General features: G+C 42.4%; 1 protein-coding gene across 1 annotated transcript in view; it reads right to left on the bottom strand.

Annotated features, from left to right (window-relative positions):
• LRGUK (leucine rich repeats and guanylate kinase domain containing) overlaps window positions 1–18,797 on the bottom strand; it is a 103,463-nt gene that overhangs the window by 40,896 nt on the left and 43,770 nt on the right. Inside the window, exons 11-13 of the mRNA XM_069586987.1 lie at window positions 14,532–14,651; window positions 4,168–4,264; window positions 163–276 (exon numbers count right to left, since the gene is read on the bottom strand). Coding sequence (XP_069443088.1) covers window positions 163–276; window positions 4,168–4,264; window positions 14,532–14,651 — 331 coding nt within the window. The remainder of the gene's footprint in view (window positions 1–162; window positions 277–4,167; window positions 4,265–14,531; window positions 14,652–18,797) is intronic.

The raw sequence follows: 18,797 nt of genomic DNA, 5'->3' as shown, positions 1-18,797 counted from the left end.
AAACCCTGGACCACCAGGGATGTCCCCCAAATCTCACCTTTTGTATGCATTCCTTTCAGGCCCAGAAGTGTGCTTCCTGCACACCATAGCCTCCTCCCCAGTCCCAAATACATACACAGTTTTACACACTGAAAAGAAATTGATTGAATGGCAAGTACTTACTTCTATTTCCATATGAACACAGCTTGCTAAACCATCTCTTGCGATACCTTCTATGGTGTCCCTACTTAATCCGTACTTGTGATTACCGTAATTATAGGTTAGAATGAATTTCCCCTGTGAGGGAAGAAGTAAAAAGACTTTCCAATAACAGCTGCCATCATGGAATTTAATATAAATTAAATGACTTGATGTCTTCTTTCTATATGACTCCATAAAACTTAAAAATATTAGCGATTATATAAGGATGACAATGGGTTTAAGAAACTTAATATCAAACTGTGATGGAGAAATTCATTCAGAATTCCTGGCTGGCAAAAAAAAGAAAAGGCTTTTGGAGATAATCTGCTGACCAAATGTTAGAGCAGAGTGAAGGCAATGAAGCTTATGGTAGACAGATCATTTTGCCCACTGACCCACTTCCTGCCAAATGTGTGCTATAAACCTTCATTAAGGAGAAAGCAAAACTAATAGTTCACTTTGTGCCTCAGCCATTTTGGCTCTCCTAGCGCACCAGCTCTCCCCCAAAACCTTTCATTCCCAAAGGCCTTGCACTCCCAGATAAGCCTGAAGGCTGTGAATTACAGCCACATCCTCAAACCTTTGCATTCTGAGATAAGCTATAAAAAACAGACCCCTCTTGCTTTTCCTCATAAACACAGCTTTTTACTGGAACTTCCCCAAATGTATTCAGTAGCATTGTTGTGTGCCCTCTAGATATTTGAGGTGTAAATACTGCCTTCTTGTTATATTCTGGAAGCTCCTCCTGAAACTGTAGTCATGTGTAAAAAAGAAAGAAAGAAAAAAAAGAAAGAAAGAAAAAAGAACTAGAAACATCTCTCAAAATTGTCTTGACTTTTCCTTTGATGATATGATATTTACTAAACCACAAGGTGGAGGCTGATGACAACAGAAGGAAGGAAAATGGGGACATCCTTAGCCGCTAGGACTCTTTTGATACATGATTTTGAAACAAACAATGAAGTGAAAACACCTAAGGCTGAGCCCCATCCACCGAAGCCCAGCAACAGCCAGCACCATCGTTACAAACAGTAGCAGTCTGGGGGTCTCTGACGCTACCCTGTGCCTCCTGGCCTGGAAGTTCTGGAGATCCGTGGGGTTTGGGGGAGAGCTACCTGTCGGGGGGTGGTGTTGGAAGGCCATGAAACATAGGGTGTCCCTCATGTAGGATGGGTCTCTGGGGCATGTGTCTGGTGTGGGCAATGAGAAAAATCCATAGCCCCCCATAATCAAATGGAATTTATGTTATATATTCTACAAGTTAAAGACTCAACAATAAATATCCTTAATACTTTACCCACTCAGTGTCATTCTGTGTTCTTTGCAAGAAACACGATGACTCCTTTCCTTTTAATATCTATCTATCTATCTATCTATCTATATATACACAGATAAACAGACATCTGAATCTCTTGTCAGGCATGACTTATTTTATCTTGTTTATTGTGACTCATCCTGTTTTTTTATAGCATATATTTGAATCACTTTCCAGATGTATACTATGAGTTTGCTTACTTGTGTGTACAAGGGCACACCAGTGGATGCAAAAGACATTTTTTGGAAGAAGGTAGGGTTGGGAGAAATCTTGCATTGTACTTGTGTACATAAAGCAAGCCTTGTTCAACTGATCTGTTAAGAGTTGAGATGAGTGGTCCCCCAGCTTCTGGAGAGGTATACTCCTGGCATGGCTTCTGGCCTGTGGATTTCTTCATGCATAGCAATAATCTTATCTCAGACACCTCCAGATCTGTGGTCTTATTTCCACCAGCGAAGAAGAGGCTCTGCAGGTGAGTGACTGTGTGTGTGGCCTTAAGAAGGGTTCACATGTCTGCGGGCACACGGAGAGATGATCTGTGTTTTGGGGGGTGTGGAATGTATATTGAAGTGTGTGCTCGTCTACATGTACCCATCAGAGTGGGGAAGCGTGACTGTCCACAGCAGGTGTGCAGGGGTGGGGTGTGCCAGGGCTGTCTGTTAAGGGGGACTGTGACTTGGAAGGGGACAGGCTGGCTGGGGAGTGTTCCGTAGAGGGGTTCTGTGTGCAGAGGCTGAGTGTGTGGGTGTGACTGGTGCAGCTGACAAGGTGTCATGAGTTTCTCCTCTCTAGGTTTGTCTCTCTTCACGAAACAGCCTCAAGCTCCCTTTAAAGAAAAGATCTTAACTACAAAATTCAAGTTAAAGATGATGATATCACAGTGAAGTCATGCATGGTAGCCCAGGCAGTAAAAGTGAGCGCTTTTCCCGTACAAGTAAAACTGGAAGACTAAATACAGCACAGACGTATGGTGATCCCTCAGACTAGGGACTGCTGGACTTACTTGATTACAGACAAGGTAAGGTCTGAAACATCAGGGGAGCCCGCGGGGCACTGAGATCAGTGGAACTAAATCAAGAGAAAATGCCCCAGACTCCACCACAAGAAATTAACAGCAGTGCGGGGAACTCGTTGTCTTTCAACCCAAAGAGTCCTAAGAGAATGCTTCTTACTAATCAAGATAACTCCTCAGATTTCTATTATGGCTTTTAGAAATAGAAAGTCTCAGTGTACCCTTGGTACATTAAACCGAACTTCTAAAATATAGCCCTAGGAGAGAAAATCATAAAGAATTTCCACGATGTTCTTCTGAAAAGATTAGAGAGAAAATGGCCGAGGGACCACAGGGCTTTCTCACTTGGCTTCTCTGTGAATGCAAGAGAAAATATGTACCATGTATAAAGCTGGTCGTTCACAATTAAACTCAGAGTAACTGCAGAGTCTATGCTTCCATGCTCCACAATTGCCTGCACTGAGGTGTAAGCTCAGGTCTGTTATCTGAGGATGGGACAGAGAAAGGACAGACGAAGGAGCAGGGGGCAGAGAGGAGGGAGCCTCTGCCAGTAAGAGCATCACTGGTTGGATGGTAATCTTTCAAAAGCAGAAACAGAGGTTAGTCCTTAATCCTGTCCTTCACTAGGCTTCAGGGGTGGGAAAAAAAAAAATTAGGATTAATTTAGTGATAGAAAGAAGTGATGATAAGATAAACAAAATTAAGGCCCATGCCTGAAAAGAGAATAAAAAGGCTTACAGATTTATCAGTAGTGATGAAGATATGAGATACTCTTTAACTGAAGTCATGGATGGATAATGTATTGACATAAGCAATATACCTTTGACAGATAAAACACACTAGGGTTGTGAGGATTCCCTTTGATGCAAAGGGCCAAGAAAGAACAAATAAATTATTTTTAAGGAAATGAACTCAGAGACAAGGTTGTTGTGAATTACTACCGATGACTAGATGATCAGGGTTTCAGGGGGGGTAAAGCCTTAAATTGAATAAAACTGCCCAGAGCTTCTATGAAAGGGACCAGAGCAGGGTAGTGACCCTCATCCAGGAAAGCCACAGACCTCAAAGAAATGAAGAATCTTCTCTGATCTAATGTCGAGGGCTTCCAACTGTGTTAGTGACCTGCCTGCCGGCTCTCTGGGACTGAGGACTTCTCACACAGTGATGTTTCAGGGGAAGGTTAAGGCTGTGTATGCGTCCAGGGCAGACCAACTGCCTGTAGTTGTGTGTAGGGTCACAACAATTAGAAAGCACCAACGACAGCAAACAGAGGGAATGGTCTGTGGACAGAACATGCCAACTCCCTGGAAGTGCTCAATTCATAAGTTAGCTGCGTAACATCAGTTCCATGGGAGTCATTTATCTTGAGTAAAATCTGATCATAAATAGCAGCACCTGACAAACACAGATCTCAAGAATTTTTCACGGTGTTCTTTCTTCCATTTTCTTAAAATATCTCTTTATTCGGTTTCATTGGAAATTTACAGTATTTTCTCCAAGATCATAAAGCAATGTGTGAATGATGATATATCAAAGGTATTAAAAACACAACTCAATGAGAACACATCCATGTAATTGTTCTCTTTTTTATCATGCTTTCCTAATACTTCTACCAGAGACCATGTATTTCTTGTGCATTACACATAAAGAGCATTCTTACCATGTTTTGCATTTCATCAAAAACTTCTTGAGAGATAAAATGATAATCAACCCGATCTCCTTCTCCAAAGTAAGGCGGTCTGGTTGTGTGACAGGCTCTGAAAACAGAAAGTAGATAACTCCTGTCTCTTTCTATTAATTTGAAATTCAAAATGGAAAAGGTTTGGCATAAAGTATGTTTTAAAAAATTAAAATGGATCCACAAATCATAAAGTAACGTAGCCTTGAAAACCCTGATGTTTGGCAGTGTTAGACACGTACACTTGCTATACTGTATAGTGAAGTGAGTGAAGTCGCTCAGTCGTGTCCGATTCTTTGCGACCCCATGGACTGTAGCCTATCAGGCTCCTCCGTCCATGGGATTTTCCAGGCAAGAGTGCTGGAGTGGATTGCCATTGCCTTCTCCAGGAGACCTTCCCCACCCAAGGATCTGAACCCGGGCCTCCCGCATTGCAGGCAGACGCCTTACCATCTAAGCCACCAGGGAAGCCATGCTGGATAGGGATTATACAAATTCTGGACTCAGTTCAGATCGGTCACTCAGTTGTATCTGACTCTTTGTGACCCCCATGGACTGCAGCACGCCAGGCCACCCTGTCCATCACCAGCTCCCGGAGCTCACTCAAACTCATGTCCATTGAGTCGGTGATGCCATCCAACCATCTCATCCTCTGGTCTCCCCTTCTCCTCCTGGCCTCAATCTTTCCCAGCATCAGGGTCTTTTCAGATGAGTCAGTTTTTCGCATCAGATGGCCAAAGTGTTGGAGTTTCAGCTTCAACATCAGTCCTTCCAATGAACACCCAGGACTGATCTCCTTTAGGATGGACTGGTTGGATCTCCTCGCAGTCCAAGGGACTCTCGAGAGTCTTCTCCAACACCACAGTTTAAAAGCATCAATTCTTCAGCACTTAGCTTTCTTTATAGTCCAACTCTCACATCCACACATGACTCCTGGAAAAACCATAGCCTTGACTAGACAGATCTTTGTTGGCAAAGTAATGTCTCTGCTTTTTAATATGCTGTCTAGGTTGGTCATAACTTTCCTTCCAAGGAGTAAGTGTCTTTTAATTTCATGGCTGCAGTCACCATGTACAGTGATTTTAGAGCCCCCCCAAATTTAGTGTTGGATTATCAATACTAAGTTTTCACTTACTGTTCTTTATCACCTTCTGAGTCATGACCTCTGATATCACATCATCAAACTTTAAGAAATAAAACAATATTTATCACCCATACACTCTTCACCCAAATGTTTTCATACTCTCCCTGGTCTATGGCTATTTTCTGGAACGCTCCCTACCCCATTCCTCTATCTGGTTAGCCCACTTGTCTTCAGGACTCAGTTTAAGTGTCACTCTCGAAAGGCCTTTCTGGACCCTCTGCGGCTGGGTTATGCACCTCTTCTTTATCCTCCTGTAGTCTCAATGCCTGCCGCCAACTCCTCCCCCACCCCCTTGTTCAGGACCCCATCTCCTCCATTGCTGGAGGGTGGAGACCAGCTTGTTCCTCATTCCTGCCACACTCATCAATCTATATGAATTTCTGGAGAGAATCCATGATTCCAACACTGTATGGAATTCTCAGCTCAACCAGAGAGGGCTTTTCTGCCCGCTGTCTGAAATAGCATCCCCACAGCTTCCCTGATGGCTCAGATGGTAAAGAATCCACCTACAATGCAGGAGACCCAGGTTTGATCTCTGGGTTGGGAGGATCCCCTGAAGAAAATGGAAAATGGCAACCCGCTCTAGTATTCTTGCCTGGAGAATTTCATGAACAGAGAGGAGACTGGCGGGCTAGAGTCCATGAGTCTCAAAGAGTCAGACACGACTGAGCACACACAGGCCTGCAACCCAGCTCACCACACCCCAATTACTCTGTTACTCCTTCTCTTTTCTCTTTTTTCCCCAGGAGGATGTATGAATCATACAGGGAGCACGTTATGTTCCTAAAAACTTTTAAAATTAATTTTAAAAATTTTCTGCCATACCACAATGTGAATCACCCATAAGTATACATATGCCCCTCCTTCTTGAGCCTCCCTCCTACCTCTCCCCATCCCACCCCTCTAGGTAGTCAGAGGGCACTGGGTTTGAGCTCTCTGTGTCATACAGCAAATTCCCACTAGCTAGCTGCTTTACATATGGTAATGTATGTGTTCAACGCTGTTCTCTCAGTTCATCCCAGCCTCTCCGCCCCCCCCCCCCCCCCCGCTGTATCCACAGGTCTCTTTTCCATGTCTGCATCTCTGTTCCTGCCCTGCAAAGAGGTTCATCCTTACCATTTTTCTAGATTCCACATACATGCATCAATATACGATATTTGTTTTTCTTTTTCTGACGTACCTCACTTTGTCTAACAGGCTCTAGGCTCATCCACCTCACTAGAACTACTCAAATGCATTCCTTTCTATGGCTGAGTAATATTCCATTGTGTATATGTACCACAACCTCTTTATCCATCTGCTGAAGGACACCTAGGCTGTTTCCATGTCCTAGCTATTGTAAACAGGGAGCACTTTATCTAGTTCATCTTATCTGCCACTGCGTTCACAGTGCCTGGCCCATAGTAGGCATTTACCAAATATCTGTAACATGAATGAATTAATCAAACATGTGAAGTGGACAGTAGCTGTGATAAGCTCCATTTCAAGATGACTATGAAAATGACTTGCCCAGGGACTTCCCTGGTGGTTCATTGGTTAAGACTTGGGAATTTTCACTGCACAGGGCTCAGGCTTGATCCCTGGTTGGGTAACTAAGATCCCACATGACAGGTGGCATGTCCCCACCACCAGAAAAAAAATAAGTAAAGACCTGTCTAAGGCCACAGAGCAGGCCAATACTGGTCCCGGAACTAAACTGTGACTCCCAACTAGCTCAGGACTCTTTTGATTTCAGACATGCTGACTTCCCAATGCTGAGTTCTGGGAATGCAAACTGATTTTTAGATTATCCTATGGCTTTAAAACAGGAGATGCAAATAGCTAGACAAATGACATGCTATTTCATTGACTCCTCACAAAAAGATATGAGGTAGGTATTATTGCCATTACCACTGTTATTACCTCATTATTACTGTTCTCATTTTACAGATGATGAAACTGAGACACAGCAGTGAAGTAACATGACTCAGTAACAACCAGAGGATGACACCGAAGTCAAGTCCTTTTAGGATCACACTAAGAAGCAAGAATACACAGAAGAACTGTACAGAAAAGATCTTCATGACCCAGATAATCATGATGGAATGTGAAGTCAAGTGGGCCTTAAGGAGCATCACTGCAAAGAGGTGATGGAATGCCAGTTGAGCTATTTCAAATCCTAAAAGATGGTGCTGTGAAAGTGCTGCACTCAATATGTCAGAAAATTTGGAAAACTCAGCAGTGGCCACAGGACTAGAAAAGGTCAGTGTTCATTTCAATCCCAAAGTAAGGAAATGCCAAAGAATGCTCAAACTACTGCACTGTTGCACGCATCTCACACACTAGTAAAGTAATGCTCAAAATTCTGCAAGCCAGACTTCAGCAATACGTGAACCGTGAACTTCCTGATGTTCAAGCTGGTTTTAGAAAAGGCAGAGGAATCAGAGATCAAACTGCCAACATCCGCTGGATCATTGAAAAAGCAAGAGAGTTCCAGAAAAACATCTATTTCTGCTTTCTTGACTATGCCAAAGCCTTTGACTGTGTGGATCACAATAAACTGTGGAAAATTCTGAAAGAGATGGGAATACCAGACCACCTAACCTGCCTCTTGAGAAACCTATATGCAGGTCAGGAAGCAACAGTTAGAACTGGACATGGAACAACAGACTGGTTCCAAATAGGAAAAGGAGTACGTCAAGGCTGTATATTGTCACCCTGCTTATTTAACTTCTATGCAGAGTACATCATGAGAAACGCTGGGCTGGAAGAAGCACAAGCTGGAATCAATATTGCCAGGAGAAACATCAATAACCTCAGATATGCAGATGACACCACCCTTATGGCAGAAAGTGAAGAACTAAAGAGCCTCTTGATGAAAGTGAAAGAGGAGAGTGAAAAAGTTGGTTTAAAACTCAACATTCAGAAAACGAAGATCATGGCATCTGGTCCCATCACTTCATGGCAAATAGATGGGGAAACAGTGGACACAGTAGCTGACTTTATTTTTCTGGGCTCCAAAATCACTGCAGATGGTGACTGCAGCCATGAAATTAAAAGACACTTACTCCTTGGAAGGAAAGTTATGACCAACCTAGATAGCATATTCAAAAGCAGAGACATTACTTTGCCAACAAAAGTCTGTCTAGTCAAGGCTATGGTTTTTCCAGGAGTCATGTATGGATGTGAGAGTTGGACTATAAAGAAAGCTGAGTGCTGAAAAATTGATGCTTTTGAACTGTGGTGTTGGAGAAGACTCTTGAGAGTCCCTTGGACTGCGAGGAGATCCAACCAGTCCATCCTAAAGGAGATCAGTCCTGGGTGTTCATTGGAAGGACTGATGCTGAAGCTGAAACTCTAATACTTCAGCCATATCATGCAAAGAGCTGACTCATTTGAAAAGACCCTGATGCTGGGAAAGATTGAGGACAGGAGGAGAAGGAGACGACAGAGGATGAGATGGTTGGATGGCATCACCGATTCAATGGACATGAATTTGGGTAAACTCCGGGAGTTGGTGATGGACAGGGAGGCCTAGTGTGCTGCAGTCCATGGGGTGGCAAAGAGTCGGACATGACTGAGCTACTGAACTGAACTAAGAGCGTAAAGTCACAACCTCAAATTTTTCTCCATTTCAAAGTAAAAAACAAACCAGCTTTTATAATTCATACTATTGTTCCCCTGCCTTATAGCCAAGAACTAACAATAGTATAAATGTAAAGGTTTTAAGATCACACTTAAATTGCACACTCAAGAATGTGCACACATTCTAAGAGAAGGCGGGCCAAACACCATGACCTTTGCTGTGCCGTTTGCTCGCACCGACATCTCTTCCCACCATTTGGCAGGGACCTGAGACCCTCCGTTGGTTGGTGTCCTTGACAGCCAGGACAGATAACTCGGTGTCTTCGCTTTGTGTACTGCGCACCCTTAGTGCAGCCTTTACACACTGTACTGAATTTGCATTTTCCAACAAAGGAATTGAGTGGCAGGGATTTTCTCAGAATTGCTAAAAGAAAGACAAAGCAAAGAAGCAATCTGAAGCTTCTGGGCAGGTAAATAAAGGGATGGCTTCACTGACATGGAGAATGCTGATGACAGAACCGGCATCCACTGTGGAACTTTCTATTAAGAAGGACCTGAGATGACCTACGGGTTTTTTAATCTGTCATCCAGTTTTCACATAGAGAAATGTTTGCTCTGTAGCATGCTGTCCAAACATGAATATCTTAAAAAGGAAATACTTCATAGTGAAAGCAATGTTCATTAAACTTAGATAAACATGATACCAGATAAAGAAATTTGCTTGGGCCATCACCTTTATTATCTTTCCTCTCCCCAGTCTAAACATAATTTCAATTGTAATTTACATTTCTATGAGTTTATTTTTACTAACTAACTTACTAGTTAAATCACGGTAAATTAGTTAAAACCTGGTTTGTGATGGGAGCCATACTCCCTGTTAGTTTCATTTAACAGACTAAAGAGCTGAGTTAGCAATTAACCTCAGACTACAACACTGGTGCTCAAAGTCTAAGGGTGAGTTACACATTCTTAAAGGCCGATTCACTGGCCAGCTGTCATCTAGGATCCTAACAAACCAAGTCCATGGGCTGGGGGAGATGATCAGGACAGAAAGGAATCTGGAAAGCCAGGCCAAACAATGAAATGTCACTACATCCGGGAAGATGTAAGATAAGAAGCAAAGATGTCTAAGAAGAGCTAGGAGATGGCTGAGGGAGTAGAATTTTTTTCAGTGTGACTCAGAAGTGTGCAGATTTAGAATCTCAATTCTGGACCAGACTGCCTCAAGAAATAATGAACTTGCTACTGCAAATATTTAGGCAGAGCGCATTTTGGCTGTGAGTGCATCCAAATTCAAGCGCATTTATAGAATGCCATATTGTGAGCAAGGGAACTGGGTGTTCACAAATGTCCAGGTATTCCGAGGGTGCTTGGTAGGCATGCCGAATTGGTCCCAATGCCCAGCGCAAATGTGTATCAGTAAGTCGCTGGATACAATTTAAGAGATCAGGAACACAGAAGATTCCAGCATACGTGTCTGACGATCAAATTCCAGGAATCCACTACTCAGTCCACTTTCCAGTAACTACATACCACTTTCTAGTTTGTGCCACCAGCACCTGTCACTATATCCTCCCCAGTCTCCTAGTTTCCAGCCTTCCCTCCCCAAACCCTTTCCCAAACTGCCCACAGGGGCCGCTTCCTAAAGTGCAGCTGTGACCCTGACACCTTCTGCTTAGAGATCCTTTACGGCCAGACCGCTGACTTCTCCTCCGGTCCCATCTTCTGCCATCTCCCTCCATGCTTCACACTTAGGCAGGCTACAGTGTATAACACTCTCAGTTAGTCCAATGCGCCTGTTGTTCTTTCTGCCTGGACTGCATCCCCTGCTCAAATCTCACATCCCATTTACCCCTGATTTCTTCTGTCACAGAGGTTCTTCACTTCCCTCATCGTAGCACCCATCAAACTATCTTGTTAGGCGGCTTTACTTAACTGAATCTCATATAGGTTGTAAGCTGCCAGGAGGACAAGACCCATGTCTGCTTGTTTCACAGTTTTATCGCTGGAACAAGGCACATAGATAGTGCTTAAGAAACACTGACTGAAAGAATAAACAAACCATTGTACTAGTCTGCCACATCAGTATAAAGGGGCATTAGATTAGACGGCACTGGGGAGCTATAGCTCATATCATCTCATTTAGCTCAAGAGCTATGAGTCTGACTTACCGTATTATTATGGGAAAGGTTATAAAAATAAAGATTTCTCTAAGAAGAATAAAGTTTTGCTTTCATGCCTGTTCAGATCACTTTCAAGGCCTTAAATCTGGAAGATGAACAGGCGTGCTGGTATTGTTTTATGTTTCTTTCATTATCCAGCACTCTTCCAGGAAGCTACTGATCTGTGCAGTAATAGTAAGGCTGGAAATAAATGGAGAGACTCAGAAGGCATGGCCTACCTCTAGGCCATGGATGCATACTCAGTTGCTCAGCCATATCTGACTCTTTGTGACTCTGTCAACTGTAGCTTGCCAGGCTTCTCTGTCTATGGGATTTTCCAGGCAAGAATACCAGAGTGGGTTGCCATGCCCTTCTCCAAGGGATCTTTCTGACTCAGGGACTGAACCCGCATCTCCTGCATCGGCAGGCAGATTCTTGATCAGTGAGCCACCTGGGAAGCCCCATCTCTAGGTCACTTATAACTAATACTGGTAAAGAAAGAACATCCAGCCTATTCCTAAAACCAAGAACAAATAGTAAAATCAGATTCTGAGGCAAGAGAACAATCTCTCAGCCATGCCAATATTTGTTATACTACTGAGATACATTTTTAATATTTATACATCTGGATATGCAACTCAGTATGTGAATATTTCATTGAATGTCATGGTCTTGGGTAAATGCAATTTAAAAAGGAAGACAAAATGCTAGGAGAAAATGAGCTAACTAGGAGGGAAAGAAAAGATCCAAGCAAGCGCTAAAGAAAGCGCTCTTGTAAATGTTTATATGTTTCACAGTGAGACTATATTCAAGCCTTTTTTTCCCATTTAATTAAAAATCAATAAAATTTATGTTGGCTGAAGACTAAAATAAAAGAAAATCTAAACAAGAGCAATGGCTTGCCCCTGAGGATGTGCTTTGGTTTTATCATTTGTTTTAATTAGAAAGTTGCCGCATATCATCATAGTACTATCTGACTTTCTTATTGCATGAAATTAGTGGTTTCCTAATATTCTTTATGGTCCAATGATATGCTCTTTGGGCTCCCCAGGTGGCGCTCATAGTAAAACAACTCACCTGCCAGTGCAGGAGACGTAAGAGATGCGGGTTCTATCCCTGGATCGAGAAGATCCCCTGGAGGTGGGCATGGCAACCCACTCTGGTACTCTTGCCTGGAGAATCCCATGGACAGAGGAGCCTGGCGGGCTACAGCCCAAAGGGTTGCAAAGAGTCGGACACAACTGAAGCAACTTAGCAAGCACGCATGACATGTTCTTTGATCCATGACTTGGTGAAATTCTTATAATGACCCTCCTATTTACAAGCCCTGACCTCTGCCTCCATGAAGATGCCAATGTATGGTCAGACAATGCTTTTGAGCCCATGAGGGAGGTGGGAGGGTGGCTGCAGGTCTTTCCACTCAGGTATCTTTCTACTCACCACTAATCCTATCCAGAGGAGAAAAACAGCAGTGGCAACAGTACCATTAGAGGAGCAGGAAGCTAATTTTAGGATTTTTGCTTTGTCATCTTGTGCCTCCAGACAAATTGCAGATGATGCTAACTATTTAAGGTCTGAGTTTCCCACCTTCAGAGTCTCTCCATTTATTTCCAAATACATTACAGACATTAAAGCAAGGGCCTCATTAATATTGTTCCCACTGCATCTTCAGGGCCCAAAACATGGGAAGAACTCAATAAATCTTTATAGAAAGAATGGATGGACAAATGAATGAATCTCTTCATCTCTCCATGTACCCATCAGTGGAGGTTGGAAAAAAGCAAACACCTATGCTTCTTAGCACAGTAATTTCCCACTGAATTTTGCATGTAATACCATTAATTAACTCATCCATCCATTCAGACAATCACTTGGTCATTCATTTAATAAATATTTCTCATGCAGTTAGAAGTGCCTGGCCATCTGCTGAACACTGGGAACTTAGTCATGAGCAAAGCTGGCATTGGTCCCCACCCTCACTGGGCTTACAGTTGAGCAGGGGAACCAGGCATTAAGTACATCGTCAAAAGCATGATGGACAGACATTTGTAACGGTGGAAAAGCAGGATTTAATGAAAATGAACATTGGTGGGGTTGAGGTGGGGGCTATCCAGTGAGAATGTCAAGGCCAACTGGATAAGAACCTTGATGATGACTCAACAGACATCTCCAAGAACACATCTGGCCCTACGTGCCTCAGAGAGTAAACCACAAACAAACACGAAGGATGGGCTCTGAATCATTGGCAACAGAACTGGTGTCAGACATGTGATAGGACTTTTAAGCAGGAAAGCCTTGGTTCATGTAAGTTACTTTGTTTCGCTAAAAGGTTCCAGGTTTACACATTAGCACCATAGTCAGGAGATATCTTTTTTGCCCTAATTTGATCATCCATTCACTATGCTCCACTTATCTTTCGAAGCAGGTTCCATACCTCTGTATAAGCATAAAGACACTCTGTACTTTTCAATTCTGATATTAAGTTTTAATTTACTTTTTGTTGCTTCAGGGTGTTCAGAATAGATTAATGAGTAAATTCTTCTATAGTATTTGTTTCCTGGAGTTGTTCAAATGATGGATATAATTTTAGATCTCTAAATAAATGAACCTGTTTAACATAGTGTTTACATTGTTTGAACACGTGTAGCTTAAGGGAAGGAACTTGTCTGTAACAGCATTAGAACATAATTTACATTTCTTTTTCTTGCCGTCTTAAGCATCTTTGCAGTCACATTCTCAGCTCACTGAGAAACATCACTAATCTAAAAGTAAGGTCTTTGCTATATGTGAAAAAGGAAAGAGGAAACCAGCTGAAAAGGCCACAGCGATAACTCTAAAACTGAGACATGGAAGCCTTTAAAAAGTCTCTAAGTCCAGCTGATGATTTCCCTGGAAGGTTCTTGTGTTTTGGCTATATCTGGCTATCTTAACTGAGTCATCTGGGAATCACATAGCGAGATATCTGCCCCAGAAAACTGAAAGGGTACTGAATGCTAACCTGAGGGTGAGGAAAAGGAACTCTTTGGCTCTCATTTCTCGTTTCTTCCTTCTGAAATATGCCTCCAAAGAGGAAGACCTGAGCGGAAATAAAGCATGCTGGCAGCGTGCGCTCCCACAGTGATGAGGAGAGGCTGTGACTGGAGTGCAGACCCACCCCCTAAGCCCCCAAACACAACGTTGTGATCCGCGTGTCACACCACATGGCAACATGAGGCCATACTCCAATACCACGAGGCTTAATTAAAACCACGTGTAGTTCCAAATCTTGGAGCAGAATTTTGGCTGTGGCTGAGTGCATCAAAACATTTGGAGGGTTAAAGTAAAAAAATAAATAAATAAATACAGTGTATATCACAGTGTAATAACCAGCAAAGCAGCTCATTAGCCTGCTATGCATGTTTTTTAACTTGCTTAAAATTAATAGCCATTGTGAGCAACAGCCGACATTTTACAGCCTTAGCAGCCAATAAACTCACCCGTATCTGAAGTAAGTGCTGAACTGTCTGCAGAGGCGGTGAGCGAGTTCTCGTTTACCACATGCTTGAGGACCGGCCAATACCAGCATGGGGTACGGGGCATCCAGACTAGGCAGGGTGCTGCAATAAAGGGCAGAGCAGGCACGGGCGTTAACACATCCGGCGTGGAAAGCTGCCCACGTCGCAGTCACGGTGAATCCGGCTATCTGGCACTTGCTATACGCAGACACGGTATGGAAGGATGGTCCTACTTTCCAGAAGCAAGTTGATTACAAAATAGCAAAGAATTTACTTTAACACCATTTTTAGAAGGAAAAACATGGTAAGAGAGATATTCATTTCTGGTTGATGGAGTTTTCCCCCAAGAAATTCAAAATGAAAGAAATAAGACTTGCCCTCTCAGAGGTAAACTTTTTCATATCTTTTTTTTAATAATTATTTTATTTTAATTGGAGGATACTTACTATACAATATTGTGATGGTTTTTGCCATACAGCAACATGAATCAGCCATGGGGTATGCATGTGTCCCCCCATTCTGAACTTCTCCTCCCACCTCCCTTTACACCCTATCCATCTGGGTTGTCTCAGGGCTTTGGGTGCCCTGCTTCATGCATCGAACTTGCACTGGTCATCTTTTTTACATATGGTAATATACATGTTTCAATGCTATTCTCTCAAATCATCCTACCCTCGCCTTCTCCCACTAAGTCCAAAAGTCTCTTCTGTGTCTCCTTTGCTCCCCTCAATGTAGGATCATCGTTACCATCTTTCTAAATTCCATATGTATGCATCAATTTACAGTATTTGTCTTCCTCTTCCTGACTTACTTCACTCTGTATCATAGGCTTCAGTTCTTATCTATTGATCTAGAACACTGATGTGGGGACTTCCCTGGTGGTCCAATGGTTCAGAATTCTCCTTCCAACACAGAGGATGTGGATTCAGTCCCTATCAGGGAACTAAGATCCCATGTACCACGGGGCAGGTAAGGCTGTACACAACTCGAGAGGCCTACGTGCCACAAATACTGAGCCCTCAGGCTCTAGAGCTCAACTGCTGAAACTAGAGAGTGCCTGCGTGCCACAACGGAGACCCAGGGCAGCCAAAATAATAATAATAATAATAAAGATAAAATGGCAAATTTACTATAAAAAAGAACACATGTGTGCAAAGAAAATAATAATCACTAACATTTACATAAGCAATTACTATGTGCCAAGCACTATTGTAGGCATCTTACCCGCATTACCTCATTTAGTTATTGCAGGAAGCTAATGAATTCATTCTCCCCACTTCACACACGAAGAAACTGAAGTACATAGAGGTTAATTAACATGTTCAAAGTAACAGCTAGTAAGTAAGAGCTGGTATATGAATCTAGGCATGGCTTCCCAGTCTAAAAGACCAATTTGGGCTAATTTACATAAAATCTCTTACAACAGGCAGAGCTGAAGTGTGTGGGTTTCACTCATGACACAAATTCTAGAAATACAGACTAAAATATAATATTTAGAAAACAATATGGCTGAGGTGTAGATTCTATGAAGCATGGGGGCAGCACAGCATAAGTTTTCAATCTCTCTGAACACTCACAGAAAAACAGGAAAACTTGAGAACAGAAGTCCATGGAAAATGTGGATAACAAAACCAGACGAAAAGCCACAAAGCCACAAGACTTTTATGGCACTGGAATCTGTGCAGGAGGAAGGAGGAGGGAGTGATGGGCAGCATTTGAGAACAGAACCCCAGAACAACAGGTATCCAGCGAAAAGCAGGCAGGCTGGAACTGTACATGTCCAAAAGCCTACACATGAATGCTCATAAAAGCTGTATTTGCAGTAACCAAACACTGAGATCAGCCCAGATGTCCTTTGAGAGATGGTTGGTTAAACTAATTGTGGTGTATTCAACAAGGACTACTACTCAGCAACACAAAGGAGTGAACCATTGATACATTTAACAGCTTGAATGAATCTCCAGTGAATGAGGCTAAGCAAAAAAAAAAAAAAGTCAACCCTCAAAGGTTATACATATACTGTATGATTCCATTTATATAGGGTCAGGGAAGATGAGAAGGATGGAGGCAGCTGTTGCTATTAAAGGGGAGCAAAGGGATCCATGTGACAAAACTCCTGTATCTTGACTGGAAGTACGTTGTGCTCAGTCGTCTCCGACTCTTTGCAACCCCATGGACTGTACCCCCTCAGGCTCCTGTGTCCATGGGATTTCCCAGGCAAGAATACTGGAGTGGTTGCCGTTTCCTACTCCAGGGGATCTTCCCAGCTCAGGGACTGAACCCACGTGTCTTGCATCTCCTGCCCTGGTAGGCAGATTCTTGACCACTGTGCCACCTGGGAAGTTACCCATTTCTATCTCGACTGGAGTGATGCCCACGTGAATCTACACATGATAAAATCGCACAGGACTAGACGTACACATGAGCCCACGCAGAACTGGTGAAATCTGATAAGGCTGATGGACTGTATCAATGTCAGGTTCCTGGTTTTGATATTCCACTACAGCTAAGCAAGACATTACCACTGAGGGAAACTGGGCGAAAGATATCTAGGCTTTCTCTGTACTATCTCTTACAACTGCATGTGAATCTAAAATTGCCTCGATAATTTTTACGTGATTAAAGAGAAAGAATTTTGAAAGAAGGTGATGAAAATTGAGGATAGGCAAAGAAGATCTACTTCCTAAAGGAGAAAACCAAAACCTACAGAACAGAGCAAATATTACAGACTGTCATTCAAGAAAAAAGCTTCCTGAAAAAATAAACAAAAAACAGTATACAACATACCTGAGAATATCAGCCCAGAACAACTGGGCTAGAAATGCTGTAACAATAATACTAAGGCATAGTCTAGTGAAATAGCTGGACTTTAAAAAGGCAGTGTGTGCTGAACTGTGTCCAGTTATTTGCAACCCCATATACTGTAGCCCCGGAGAAGGCAATGGCACCCCACTCCAGTGTTCCTGCCTGGAGAATCCCAGGGACAGGGGAGCCTGGTGGGCTGCCGTCTATGGGGTCGCACAGAGTCGGACACGACTGAAGCGACTTAGCAGCAGCAGCAGCATACTGTAGCCCACCAGGCTCCTCTGTCCATGGGATTTTCCCAGGGAAGAATACTGGAGTAGGTTGCCATTTCCTTCTCCTTAAAAAAGGCAGAAGTGGGGGTAATTATTTAGCTAAAAAGAGAACACACGATTTATACAGGAGAGAAAATTAAATTGTCATCACATTTTTGACAGCAATTTTTGCACAAAAAGAAAATGGAGAAGCACTTTTAATATATTCAAGGAAAAAAAAGTGTGAGTCATGGCTTAAATGATTTTCAAGTGTAAAGGGCAGATAACCATCCATATTATCAACATGGACGATTTCAAGAGATACTGATTGCACAGCCCTTCCTCAAGAATGTGCTAAAGAACAAGCTTCATACAACTAAAATGACTCACGAGGCATCACTATAAGGGCTGGCAGTGGGCAATAAATATGCAGTTACCCAGAGAACTAAGGCTAAATGACAGCAAAGGAGAAAGTACAGTGTGTGATGGATACATGTTCTGACAATATAAATATAGTGCCACTATTTTTTAAATGGAGTGATTGACACTTATATGAAATATATACAGTAGGCAAATTCATAGAGACAGAAAGTGTATTAGAAGTTACCAGGGGGTGGGGGTAGCAGGAAATGAGGAGTTATTACCTAAGGGCTACAGAGCTTCTGTTCTGGGTGATGAGAAACTTGGAAACAGATGGTGGTGATGGTCGGCACAATACTGTAAGTATAATTAAGGCCACTAAACTGTACACTTCCAAGTCGTTAAAATGGCACATTTTATGTTATATATATATATATATATATATATATATATATTTAACCCAAATAAAAAGCAATGGGGGATGGTTAACAGGAAGAACATCAGCAAAATGGTTTTAATGCTTCAGTAATTATAACTAGTGGTATTCTGATACTGTTGTGGTATAGTATGGGACATTAAAAAAAGAGTAATCATGGGATGTTCTAATTTCATCTTCTTTAATGTCTTTGGTGAGGGAGAAAAGGAGATACAGATGTAACACAGGTGAAGTTCCATAAAAGCTCAACTATAGTCTTGAAGCTGAATTGTATCAACTAAGGAGGTATTTTACTATCTCTTTATAGATAGAGCTACCTAGATGCAGATTAGATAAACATGAAAGATTAAGTAGACGTAATAGGTAGGTACAAATAGGCACAATGGATAGATAGAT

Source organism: Ovis canadensis, chromosome 4 (assembly GCF_042477335.2).
Source record: "Ovis canadensis isolate MfBH-ARS-UI-01 breed Bighorn chromosome 4, ARS-UI_OviCan_v2, whole genome shotgun sequence".
NCBI classification, from domain to species: domain Eukaryota; kingdom Metazoa; phylum Chordata; class Mammalia; order Artiodactyla; family Bovidae; genus Ovis; species Ovis canadensis.
The sequence above is the reverse complement of the archived record's forward strand: the minus strand, read 5'-3'. Positions and strand labels throughout refer to the sequence as shown.